The sequence below is a fragment of the Nerophis ophidion genome, linkage group LG16 (genome assembly GCF_033978795.1).
Source record: "Nerophis ophidion isolate RoL-2023_Sa linkage group LG16, RoL_Noph_v1.0, whole genome shotgun sequence".
NCBI lineage: Eukaryota > Metazoa > Chordata > Actinopteri > Syngnathiformes > Syngnathidae > Nerophis > Nerophis ophidion.
Window position 1 is genome coordinate 50094764 of NC_084626.1, and position 14149 is coordinate 50108912.

The window sequence follows — 14149 nt, forward strand, 5'->3', positions numbered from 1 at the left end:
TAGAGCCGGATGTGGGTCTTTTGATGACTTCTTCCGGCTCTCAGGTAAATCTCAGCTGACATTGCTTGACACGATAAGTAATGAATAATTCCACTTGTAATCACAGTGTTAAAAATAATGTTCAAAATATAAAACATTCTCATGCATTTTTAATCCATCCATCCGTTTTCCAAGAAGTTGCGTTAATGGTAAGAAGTTATTTATTTATTATTGGTTAGTGTGGGTCTTGCCCTCCTGGGGGTTCTTCAGACCACCAAGCACCGACATGAGAGCCTGTTTCAGGGTTACAATATTGTTTTATTTTTCAATAAGTCTCTCAGTTGCTTTCCAGCAATGGTATTTCCAGCCCCAACCCAGTCTCTTCTCCTGGCTGCTGCTTATAAAAGAGCGACAGGTGATTAGATAACAAGGCCCAGGTGGGCCGTCATCGCAAATGTCGCTGCAGGCCCGCAGGCCACGCCCCCTTCACAGTTAGCTTTAGAATAACAATGTCATTACAAAGAATAAGAGACCTATTATACTCTAGAAATGTTGGTGTTACTTAAAAATGCACGTGTTTAGTTGTGTTCAGTGTTAAAAAAAATATATGGCTCTTACGGAAATATATTTTAAAATATTTGGCTTTTTGGCTCTCTCAGCCAAAAAAGGTTCCCGACCCCTGTTGTAGCATATTTAACTGAATATGGGTTAAAAAATATTTCTGAACTGTAACACAACATAAACACAACAGAACAAATACAGATAAATCCCTTGCAGCACCAACTATTCTGGGACGCTACAATATACACCCACAACCTCGCCCACCTCAACCTCCTAATGCTCTCTCAGGGAGAGCATGTCCCAAATTCCAAGCTGCTGTTTTAAGGCATGTCCAAAAAAAATAATCCACTTTGTGATTAGATTAGATTAGATAGTACTTTATTTATTCCGTCAGGAGAGTTCCTTCAGGAAAATTTAAATTTTCAGTACAATCCCATTCAAGTTTAGACAAACATTACAGGGAGACAGAACAGGATTTCAATAATAAATATGGCAGTGCCATTTTGGCATTTTCCCCCCATAACTTGAGTTGATTTATTTTGGAAAACCTGGTTACATTGTTTAATGCATCCAGCGGGGCATCACAACAAAATGAGGCATAATAATGTGTTGATTCCACCACTGTATATATCGGTATCGGTTGATATCAGAATCGGTAATTAAGAGTTGGACAATATCGGATATCGGCAAAAGAGACATTATCGGTTATGTTGAAATATCTACAGTTGTGATCAAAATTATTCAACCCCCACACAATTTTGGTGTTTTAGCAAGTTGGACATTTATTCCGTATTTTGTTTATAGTCTTATCAAATAAAGATGTGTCAAATAGACAAATGCAACTTGAATTACAACATTATATTTTGTAACATACCAAACAGTGTCATTTCTCTTAATATCTCATTGACAAAATGTATTCAACCCCTTGAAGATCATAACTCTTAAGAACAGAGTTTGAATAAGGTCTTTTCAATCAGGTGTTGATTAGAACCATAACGAGCAACAATTAAACTGATTGAAAAAGACTGTGGCGCTCAGCTTCTTGTAGATGGTCAATGGTGTATTTTCAACATGGTGAAGTCCAGGGAGTGGTCAAAGAAGTCAAGAGAGGAGGTCATTTCTCTTCATAAGAAAAGATATGGATACAAGAAAATAGCAAAGACATTACACATTCCATTGATTGAATGATTGATTGATACTTGTATTAGTAGATTGCACAGTACAGTACATATTCCGTACAATTGACCACTAAATGGTAACACCCCAATAAGTTTTTCAACTTGTTTAAGTCGGGGTCCACGTTAATCAATTCATGGTAAGAGAGACACATTTTGGTGCATAATTCGCAAGTTTAAAGCTAAAGGCACAGTGGAAACACGACCTGGGCGTGGTAGAAAGAGGATGCTGTGTGCAACTGCTGTCCGGTATTTGAAGCGTACAGTGGTGAAAAACCCCCGAGTAACAGCTGAGGAACTACAACAGGACATTGCAGAGAGGGGAACGCAGGTTTCGTCCCAGACAATAAGGCGCGCACTAGGAGATGAAGGCTTCCATGCCAGAACTCCCACTTCTGACTACCAGGCACAAGAAAAATAGACTCTAGTATGCCAAAAATCATCTGGACAAACCCCAAAGGTTTTGGGAAACTGCTCTATGGAGTGATGAGACAAAACTGGAACTCTTTGGGCCTATGAATCAACGTTATGTCTGGAGGAGAAAAAATGAAGCTTACAAAGACAAGAACACCCTTCCTACTGTTAAGCATAGTGGGGGGTCAATCATGCTCTGGGGCTGTTTCTCTGCCTCAGGTACCGGGAATCTCCAGCGCGTTCAAGGCATTATGACTTCTATTTCCTAGCAGGATATATTAGCTGCAAATGTCATGAAGTCAGAGATGAAGCTGAGGCTTGGGAGACGTTGGACCTTCAAACAGGACAAGGATCCCAAGCATACTTCCAAATCAACATCAGAGTGGTTGCAGAAGAAGGGCTGGAAGACTCTGGAGTGGCCTTCACAGTGGCCAGATCTAAATCCTCTAGAAAAGCTGTGGTGGGAGTTGAAAAAGGCAGTTGCAGCACGCAAGCCCAAGAATATGAATGAACTGGAGGCCTTTGCCCAAGAGGAATGGGCTAAAATAGCTGTAGATGCTTGCAAGAAGCTTATGTATCACCTTTGAAGGATGTCATTACTGCCAAAGGGTGTTCTACTAAGTACTAAAGATGCATGAAACTAGGGGCTTGAATCATTTTGTCAATGAGATATTAAGAAAAATGTCCTTTTTTAGTATTTTGTAAAATACAGTGTTAAAATTTAAGTTGCAGTTGTCTATTTGACACATCTTTATTTGATATGACTATAAACAAAATACGGAATAAATGTCCAACTTGCTAAAACACCTTTATTTGATATGACTATAAACAAAATACGGAATAAATGTCCAACTTGCTAAAACACCAAAATTGTGTGGGGGTTGAATAATTTGGATCACAATTGTACACATTAATATCTCTCTATTGTATTATCAATTGTTCATTAGTTGTGCTTCGCCCTCCTGTGAAATATTTGTTAAGATGGCTGCTGGCTAGCTCCAAAAATCCATGGAAAATCTTGAAAATAACTTGCCATCCATCCAGCACAGCAACATTTTCATGTTTATAAGGAAAATAAACATCAAACTGCCGGATCTTTTCTGTGATTTTGGACTTGCTGGTAACTTTTTGATGATATTTGTCCGATTGGAGAAATGTGTCCTGTGATGGTTTGCGCATTTGATGGGTTAACGTCATTTAGGCTGAACCATGGGTGTCCAAAGTGCGGCCCGCAGCTAATCATTTACCGGCCCGCCACACATTCTGAAAAAATTGCAAAATTGATAGTATTGCAAAAATAAAAAATAAACATTTAAAAAAAAAGTGGAATGAGGTAAAATCTAATGAAAAAAAGAAGGCAATGTTGACACAAAGCTGCCATGCAGGCAGTTCTTTTTCCCTTTTGTCTTTATTTTCTTTTTTGTCCATTGCTCAAAAAAAAAAAAGGACAAAAAAATCCATGTTATAATGAATTATTACTTAAAAATTATCGCTTTAAAATGTGGAAAAAATATTGCATATGTTGTGTGGTTGCCATATAAAAACATCAAAGTTTTGACAAAAGCGCATAAAACAAAGAAAATATTAGTTCAAACTTAAAATCGACAGATATATCGGAAGTTGATCTTGAAATTTTAGTGTTAAAAGTTAAAATAAAACTAATAAAAACTCATCACTTTATTAGTGGGGAACCTTTCTGATCTCAAATATATTTAGTAGGATTATATTTAACTTTTCACTGTGATTACTAAAAAATATTAAATAATTAAGCCCTGCGATGAGGTGGCGACTTGTCCAGGGTGTACCCCGCCTTCCGCCCGATTGTAGCTGGGATAGGCGCCAGCGCCCCCCGCGACCCCTAAAGGGAGTAAGCGGTAGAAAATGGATGGATGGATTAAATAATTAAAATCAATGGTGTCCTGCATTATTGATCTTTGAGGGCTTTAATTGCTAAATAAAGGAACTCTCCTGAAGGAATCAATAAAGTACTATCTATCTATCTTAATACTGCATATTTCATCCATCCATCCATCCAATTTTCTACCGCTTATTCCCTTTTGGGGTCGCGGGGGGCGCTGGCGCCTATCTCAGCTACAATCGGGCGGAAGGCGGTGTACACCCTGGACAAGTCGCCACCTCATCACAGGGCCAACACAGATAGACAGACAACATTCACACTCACATTCACATTCAGTTTTACTATAAAAAAACAAAGTTGTCTTTGACAGAAAAGGCATAAAACCTTATTTGTTTTACTTTATATCAACCTCAAGTTGATATAGAGATTTACTGCAAGCATTAAATAAAAAATAAGAATAATAATTTGACTTATTTTTAACATTTTAGTCTATGCTCCCCAGGAGCCCTAAGGATTAAAAAAAAAATCCAGATATTTTGTTATGGTTTGAAAATGAGAAATATCAAAATGGCCCCCGCATGCTTACATTTTTTTCCGTGTGCAGCCCTCTGTGGAAAAAGTTTGGACACCCCTAGGCTAAACGTTACGTTTCCCAACCTGGGCTCGGGTCGCGGGGGCAGCAGCCCAAGTGGTCCCCGTCCATTTAATTATTATTATTATTACAACACATCATTTGCAGACTATTACTAAATATTTTCAACCCAAATGGGTAAAATTAGATATAATCTCCCACGGCACACCAGGCTGTGAGTGGTTGAAAAGCACAATAGAGGGGGTGGGGTTGCCCACTTCTGAGGTCCTCTCCAAGGTTTCTCATAGTCAGCATTGTCACTGGCGTCCCACTGGATGTGAATTCTCCCTGCCCACTGGGTGTGAGTTTTCCTCGCCCTTTTGTGGGTTCTTCCGAGGATGTTGTAGTCGTAATGATTTGTGCAGTCCTTTGAGACATTTATGATTTGGGGCTATATAAATAAACATTGATTGATTGATTGATATTAGATGCAATGTTATTGGGACCAGTTCGAGATGCTACCTCAGTAGAAGCATTTAAGTCTCACCTTAAAACTCATCTGTATACTCTAGCCTTTAAATAGACCTCCTTTTTAGACCAGTTGATCTGCCGCTTCTTTTCTTTCTCCTATGTCCCCCCCTCCCTTGTGGAGGGGGTCCGGTCCGATGACCATGGATGAAGTCCTGGCTGTCCAGAGTCGAAACCCAGGATGGACCGCTCGCCTGTATGGATTGGGGACATCTCTACGCTGCTGATCCGCCTCCGCTTGAGATGGTTTCCTGTGGACGGGACTCTCGCTGCTGTCTTGGATCCGCTTTGAACTGAACTCTCGCGGCCGTGTTGGAGCCACTATGGATTGAACTTTCACAGTATCATGTTAGACCCGCTCGACATCCATTGCTTTCGGTCCCCTAGAGGGGGGGGGGGAGGGGGTTGCCCACATCTGAGGTCCTCTCCAAGGTTTCTCATAGTCAGCATTGTCACTGGCGTCCCACTGGATGTGAATTCTCCCTGCCCACTGGGTGTGAGTTTTCCTTGCCCTTTTGTGGGTTCTTCCGAGGATGTTGTAGTCGTAATGATTTGTGCAGCCCTTTGAGACATTTGTGATTTGGGTCTATATAAATAAACATTGATTGATTGATATTATTAATATGCAGTTTTTTTCTGAATTTTCCATCCCTCAGAGCCTCCCTGGACGACGCGGACAGTGATGAGGTGGCGAGGCCTGGCCAAAAACCCTTCCTTGCTTCCAGCTTGTCAACAGACACCCTTCGCACGACCCAGTGCATCACCAACATGTACCGCAAGTCCCTGCGCCTGACCTCGGAACAGATCGTAAACACACACACTCGGAGGTAAACCCCGCACGTGTCGCTCCTGTTAAACTACATCAGCGCTCTGCTTCTTCATCAGGAGAACTTGAATCTGCGTGACGGAGCAAACAAGGTCATCTTCAGCGTGACCACCCAGTACCAGGGCACCTGTCGCTGCGAGGCCTCCATCTATTTGTGGAACTGGGACGATCGCATCATCATATCGGACATAGATGGCACCATCACAAAGTAAATGCAGCTTAGATAGATTAGATTAGATAGTACTTTATTTATTCCGTCAGGAGAGTTCCTTCAGGAAAATTTAAATTTTCAGCACAATCCCATTCAAGTTTAGACAAACATTACAGGGAGACAGAACAGGATCGCTGACGGGTCTGCCGGCTTCCAGCGCCCCTTACAAAAAAGATGAGATACAGGTAAACAAGGGGGGGGGGGAGTGAAAAAAATAGAAGATTAAATAAAATGAAAAAATCGGTCTTAGCCTGGGACCTGGAGAGGAGATGCAGACTGAGGCCAAGGGAAAAAAAACAACTCATAACCATAGTACACATCCCTCTTCCATGTGTGTAAGAGGGAAACATCAAACATCAAAGAACACATAGGACATTAAAGACATTAAAGCAGCAGATACAACCAGACACTTCTACATACAGCTATGAATAAAAAGTAAAAGAAACATATCCACTGTGGTGACCTCTGGAGTGTTCAACGCCATCGTCCGCTGGGGTGGAGGGAGCATGGCCAGAGACAGGAGCAGACCCAACAAAGCAACCAAGACAGCCGACTCCACTCTCGGCCAGTGTCCAGTCCGCATGGATGAGCGAGGATACGTCCAAGGTGACTGAGGTGTCCGACACCTGCTCAACCAGCCAAGACACCACGAAGCCTCTCCGTCCCAGCGCTCAGTGCTAGCTCCGCAGCCCTGTCCCCTCATCCGCATCTCCTCCAGTCCCTCCAAACCGACTCCGGTGTGGCAGAGACCCAGCAGCTGGTCTCCATGGCCAAAAGGCTCCCGGGAGGCAGATCCAGAAAGTCCACAAAAAAAGCCCCACTGAGGTCACGAAAGTGGCACCCCTTGTCACACAGTCCCAAAGGGTCCCGGACCAAAAGGCAAAAAAATATAATAAGACATGAAAACAAGAGGGAAACACAAAAGGATGACACAAGAGCACAGAGCTCCTGCAGCGCCATCTTGGAAAAAAAAAAAAATAATATATATATATATATATATAGCACCGTTGTAGCGTACTATACTCTCTGGTTCGACATATTTGTTTTTTTAACGCCCATTGTGGAGCGTCGTCATCACGTGGTGAGATTGCTGGTTTTAGGAGCATGTTCGGCAGCGCACGCACACAGAGTACTGACGAGCAGACACAGTGTGTAGACAGAAAAGATAGAATGGGCGCATTTTGGTGTAAAAAGGGCTGGGCAACGATTAAAATTTTTTATCGAAGTTAATCGCACTATTTCTCCGATTAATCGCGATTAACTGCAATGTATACACAAAGCCCAATAATGAATTCAAAAGTAGTGTGTAGTGCACCTTTATTGGAATATTCTCCCACATGAACAAAAGCGCCAAAACATTTGTTGTGCAGGGCTTCACGGTGGCAGAGGGGTTAGTGCGTCTGCCTCACAATACGAAGTTCCTGCAGTCCTGGGTTCAAATCCAGGCCTGGGATCTTTCTGTGTGGAGTTTGCATGTTCTCCCCGTGAATGCGTGGGTTCCCTCCAGGTACTCCGGCTTCCTCCCACCTCCAAAGACATGCACCTGGGGATAGGCCCCTCCCACCTCCAAAGACATGCACCTGGGGAAAGGTTGATTGGCAACACTAAATTGGCCCTAGTGTGTGAATGTGAGTGTGAATGTTGTCTATCTGTGTTGGCCCTGCGATGAGGTGGCGACTTGTCCAGGGTGTACCCCGCCTTCCGCCCGATTGTAGCTGAGATCGGCGCCCGCGACCCCGAAAGGGAATAAGCGGTAGAAAATGGATGGATGAATGGCATTTGTTGTGCAAACACAATTTAAATCAGTCCTTGTTAAACAGTAGCAGTTAAATAGCATATTTGATGAAAATCAACTCCAAAAATGTAAATGCAAACATTTAAGCTTATTGCCACTGCCAGGGTATTTAAGTTATCCTGTTTGTTATGGAAAATAAATATAATCTACATACAAATCTCTGAGCCACAATCATAACATCTGAACAGGCAATTTCTGAGGTAACAGCAGAAACATTTTTTTTATCAGGGATCTTATGTTTAAAAAACCTATATTATAGGTAGTGGGCTGTTTTAGGGAATTTTTGATCAAATGATCCGTAGTAGCAATATTAATAATGTTGTGTTTATTCTGCGTAGTGCACTTAAAATAATTATGACCATATCTAGGAATTGATATGATGGGAATTTTGCTTGGTGCTTTGATAAACTGAATGCATATACATGGTACTATATTGTGATGTTATGAGCCAGGGGAAAAAAGAACTACCCTACCCAGCATGCAACAGGAGTGACGAGCATGGTATAGGTTGTGTCGCCATGACGGCATCCTGTATGTTGTGATATGCACGCTCTGAAAGCAAACGTTAAGAACTCAGCCAACACTCCTGGTCTGCATTATTCATAAATAGACAGACAACACAAATACTCCGCTGCTTCACAGGCCGCTGGATGTAGCCGGCAAAGTATTCCCATGCTAGCTAGCCGGTCTAGCAAGCACGCCTCATTCAGTCCAAAACGGCCCGATCTATCCACATTCAGAATTGTCTGGCGGTCGTAAGTGATCCCGGAGTGACCACGCTGTAAGCCAGCCAGGAAATTTGCAGAATTGTCCGGTATTTTTGCCAAATGTTCCATCTTTACCAAGAGCCCCTCGACGCCAGGCGACGCCATCTTGTTAAGAAAAGGCGTTAACAAAATAAAAGCATGTAAACAACATACGCAAATGTGCAATAGAATAATTGTCGGCGTTAATAGATTGATGAGTTAACGCGTAATTAACGCATTAATTTGCCCACCCCTAGTGAAAAGTAAAGCTAAAGGTGAAGTTCTAACACTGAAACACTCTCAGGAAGAGCTGCTTTAAGACATGTCTAGCTAACCAGTGGTCTGCTGGGTTTTAGCTACTTCTAAATGACTAATCCTGGCCTCCGTGGCAAGAAAGTGAGTTTCTTACAAGTACCATCATCACTGGAGGATGAGGAATAGCTAAACATGCTTGACTACACACTGTCGGAGGATACAATAGCTCACCGCCATCACAATGTAAACAAATGCCATGGGTGGATCTGCACCTGACATCCACTCCAATGATACCAAGTACAGGAGCGTATCTAGTTGATACTGCTATGATTATATCTATTTTTTAGCACTACAAAAAAAATGTTGTTTTTATTTAAATTCATATTATTTTTACAAACACATGAGGACTTTGAATATGACCAATGTACAATCCTCTAACTACTTGGTATCGGATCGATACCTAAATGTGTGGTATCATCCAAAACTAATGTCAAGTATCAAAGAAGAGAAGAATAAGTGATTATTACATTAAAACAGAAGTGTAGTTAGAACATGTTAAAACAGAAAACAGCGTGACACCTACCCTTTACATCAGTATTTCTTCACCATATTATTATTGGTTTATTAGGTACTATATTTTATTGTATGATCCTGTAACTTCTTGGTATCGGATTGATACCTAAAGGTGTGGTATCATCCAAAACTAATGTCAAGTATCAAAGAAGAGAAGAATAAGTGATTATTACATTAAAACAGAAGTGTAGATAGAACATGTTAAAACAGAAAACAGCGCGACACCTACCCTTTACATCAGTATTTCTTCACCATATTATTATTGGTTTATTAGGTATTATATTTTATTGTATGATCCTGTAACTACTTGGTATCGGATTGATACCGAAAGGTGTGGTGTCATTCAAAACTAATGTCAAGTATCAAAGAACAGAAGAATAAGTGATTATTACATTTTAACAGAAGTGTAGATAGAACATGTTCAAACAGAAAATAAGCAGATATTAACAGTAAATGAACAAGTGTATGAATAATCAATTTTTACAGTTTGTCCCTCATAGTGTAGACACAATAATAGGTGTATAAATGACACAATATGTTACTGCAGACTAATTAGGAATCTTTGTTTGTTTACTTACTACTAACAGACAAGTTGAAAATAAAGTCGATTAGTTAACGACTATCTTAACGTTTAGTCGACTATTTTGATAGTCGATTAGTCAACGGATGTCTTAGCGATTTGTCGACTATTTTCATAGTCGACTAGTCTACGACTGTCTTTATGATTTGTTGACTATCTTGATAGTTAATTAGTCAATGACCTTCTTAACGATTAGTCGACTATTTTGATACTCGATTAGTCAACGACTATCTTAACGTGTAGTTGACTGTTTTGATAGTTGATTAGTCAACGACCATCTTTATGATTAGTTGACTGTTTTTTATAGTCGATTAGTCAACGACTATCTTTAAAATTAGTTGACTTTTTTCGATAGTCGATTAGTCAACGACTATCTTAACGATTAGTCCACAACTTTGATAGTTGATTAGTCAACTTCTATCTTTATGATTAGTTGACTCTATTGATAGTCGATTAGTCAACGTCTATCTTAACGATTAGTCCACTATTTTGATAGTTGATTAGTCAACTTCTATCTTTATGATTAGTTGACTCTATTGATAGTCGATTAGTCAACGACTATCTTTATGATTATTTTGATAGTCGATTAGTCAAAGGCTATCTCTATGATTCTTTGATAGTCTATTAATCAACAACTATTTGAACAATTAATCGACTATTTTCATAGTTCATTAGTCGACGACTGTCTTAACGATTAGTCTACTAGTTTGATTGTTGATTAGTCAACGACTATCTTTATGATTAGTTGGCTTTTTTGATAGTTGATTATTCAACTATTTTCATTGTCGATTAGTCAAAGGCTACCTTTATGATTAGTTGACTATTTAGATAGTCGATTAGTCAACAACTATCTTTATGATTAGTTGACTATTTTGGTAGTCCATTATTTAACGGCTATCTTAACGATTAGTCGACTATTTTGATAGTCGATTAGTCAGTAACTGTCTTAACAATTAGTCAACTATTTTGGTAGTCGATTAGTTTGCGACTATTTTAACGATCAGTCGGCTATTTTGATAGTCGATTAGTCGACTAGTTTCATAGTCGATTAGTCAACGGCTATCTTTACAATTAGTCGACCATTTTAATGGTTGATTAGTTAATGACCGTCTTGATTAGTCGACTATTTTGGTAGTCGATTAGTTAGTGGCTATTTTTGTAGTCGATTTGTTGACTATTTTCATAGTGGATTGGTCAACGGCCATCTTAACGATTAATCGGCTATTTCCATTGTCGATTAGTCTAGTTGTCTAGTATGTTCATTTTATTTAAGGACTAAATGACAATAATAAACATATGATTTATTGTTCGAATAAAAACAATAATGCCATTTTTCGTGGTCCCTTTTATTTAGAAAAGAATCAAAATACCTGTTGGCAAAACTGGACACATTACCAAACTATGATTAGTTGATTGTTTTTGCTAGTCGATTAGTCAACTATTTTGACTATCTCAGGGATTAGTAGACTATTTTCATGGTTGATTATTCAGCGACTATCTTTACGATTAGTGGACTATTTTGATAGTCCACTAGTCAATGACTGTATTACTTGAACTATTTTGATGGTCAATTAGTCAAAGACTATCTTAACGATTAGTCGACTATTTTGATAGTCAATGACTCTCACCGATTAGTCGATTATTTTTATGGTCGATTAGTCAACGACTATCTTTTATAATTTGTTGACTATTTTTGATAGTCGATTGGTCAACGACTATGTTAATGATATGTCGATCGGTCAATGACTATCTTAACAATTAGTCGACTATTTTGATAGTCGATTAGTCAATGACTCTCACCGATTACTCGAAAAATTTTATGGTCGATTTGTCAACGACTCTTTATGATTAGTTGACTATTTTTGATAGTCCATTAGTCTACGACTATCTCACCGATTAATCAACTATATTTATGGTCGACTAGTCAACAACAATCTTAATGATTAGTCTACTATTTTTATGAATAGTTGACTATATTGGTAGTCGATTAGCCAGCGACTATCTTAACGATTATTCGACTATATTGATAGTCGGTTAGTCAACGACTATTTTAACATTTACAATCAAGAACATTTACAATCCATTTAGAGACGTTTCACACAGGCGACAGATAGTCATCGATCGGTCAATGACTATCTTAACAATTAGTCGACTATTTTGATAGTCGATTAGTCAATGACTCTCACCGATTACTCGACAATTTTTATGGTCGATTTGTCAACGACTCTTTATGATTAGTTGACTTTTTGATAGTCCATTAGTCAACGACTATCTTAACGATGAGTCAACTATTTTGATAGTCAATTAGTCAACGACTATCTCACCAATTAGTCAACTATTTTTATGGTGGCCTAGTCAACAACAATCTTAATGATTAGTCAACTATCTTTATGAATAGTTGACTATATTGATAGTCGATTAGTTGGCGACTATCTTAACGATTATTCGACTATATTGATAGTCGGTTAGTCAACGACTATTTTAACGATTAGGCGACTGTTTTCATAGTCGATTAGTCAGCGGCTGTCTCAACGATTAGTCGACTATTTTCACAGTCGATTAGTCTAGTTGTCGAGTATGTTCACTATTTTATTTAAGGACCAAATGACAATAATAAACATATGTTTCATGGCCCCTAAGATTTTTTGTCCGAATAAAGACAATAATGCCATTTTTCGTGGTCCCCTTTATTTAGAAAAGCATCGAAATACCTGTTGGTACCGGTACCAAAATATAGGTGTGGAGACAACCCTGCAGAGGTGTGTTGTGACTGCTTGAATGCTCATGTACTGTATGAACTCCCTATCAGGTCTGATGCTCTGGGTCACATCCTGCCTCAGTTTGGCAAAGACTGGACACACAAAGGCATCGCCAAACTCTACCACAAAATCCACCAGTATGTGACACACTTTTGGAAACAACAGCAACTTTTCCTCGGGTACAAACCTGTCTCTGTCTCTCCAGGAATGGCTACAAGTTCCTGTACTGTTCGGCCCGCGCTATCGGCATGGCCGCCATCACCAAGGACTACCTGCAGTGGGTCAACGACAAAGGCACTGTTCTCCCCAAGGGCCCGGTGCTGCTGGCACCCAGCAGTCTCTTCTCAGCACTACACAGGTACCATCGGTACCACTCTGATGGACTCCTACCTTCCGCTCTCATTCCAGCAGACCCTTCAAGGGCTGAGCTGATGTTTGTGTTGTGACCTGTGCAGGGAGGTGATTGAGAAGAAGCCAGAGGTGTTCAAAATAGCCTGTCTGGGCGACATCAGGGACTTGTTCAATCCCAGGAGACAACCCTTCTACGCCGCCTTCGGCAACAGAACCAATGTATGTAGAACAGCTACAGTACCCACTGATACTTCTCACTATCATAACATGAAGCTCCACTACTGTCACAAATGGCTTTTTTTTTTCAGTGGGGATCATCTTAGTTGTTCTGAGGATACATTTATAGATTGTTTAATCCAGTCCCTCTTAAACATTGTTTAAAAAAAACACCCCAAAATATCTATTTTTCAGCTGTTTGGGTCGCAACAGTACTTAGTTGTAAGACATTTTACACCACTTGTGGCAGTAATGACTATACTGAATAGGACTGCAACTAACCTTTCTTTTGATAGTCGATTAGCTAACGACTATCTTAACCATTAGTCGACTGTTTTGATAGTCGATTAGTCAACGACTATCTTAATGATTAGTCGACTATTTTCATATAGTTAATTAGTCAACAACTATCTTAATCATTAGTCTACTATTTAAGAGTCAATTAGTCAACAACTATCTTTTTGATTAGTTGACTATTTTCATAGTTGATTAGTCAACGACTCTATGATTGGTTGACTAATTTCATAATCGATTAGTCAACGACTATGATTGGTTGACTATTTTCATAGTTGAATAGTCAACGACTCTATGATTGGTTGACTATTTTCATAGTCGATTAGTCAACGACTATGATTGGTTGACTATTTTCATAGTCGATTAGTCAACGACTATGATTGGTTGACTATTTTCAAAGTCGATTAGTCAACAACTATCTATGATTAGTCGACTATTTTCATAGTTAATTAGTCAA

At 39.6% G+C, this 14149-nt stretch overlaps 1 protein-coding gene across 3 annotated transcripts in view; it reads left to right on the top strand.

Moving 5' to 3' along the window:
• The window catches only part of zgc:123305, a 92117-nt gene that overhangs the window by 67526 nt on the left and 10442 nt on the right, over nt 1–14149 (top strand). For all 3 annotated transcript variants that reach the window (XM_061875418.1, XM_061875417.1, XM_061875419.1), the window contains exons 14-18: nt 5743–5893; nt 5972–6120; nt 12882–12968; nt 13037–13189; nt 13287–13401. In XM_061875418.1, coding sequence (XP_061731402.1) covers nt 5743–5893; nt 5972–6120; nt 12882–12968; nt 13037–13189; nt 13287–13401 — 655 coding nt within the window. The remainder of the gene's footprint in view (nt 1–5742; nt 5894–5971; nt 6121–12881; nt 12969–13036; nt 13190–13286; nt 13402–14149) is intronic.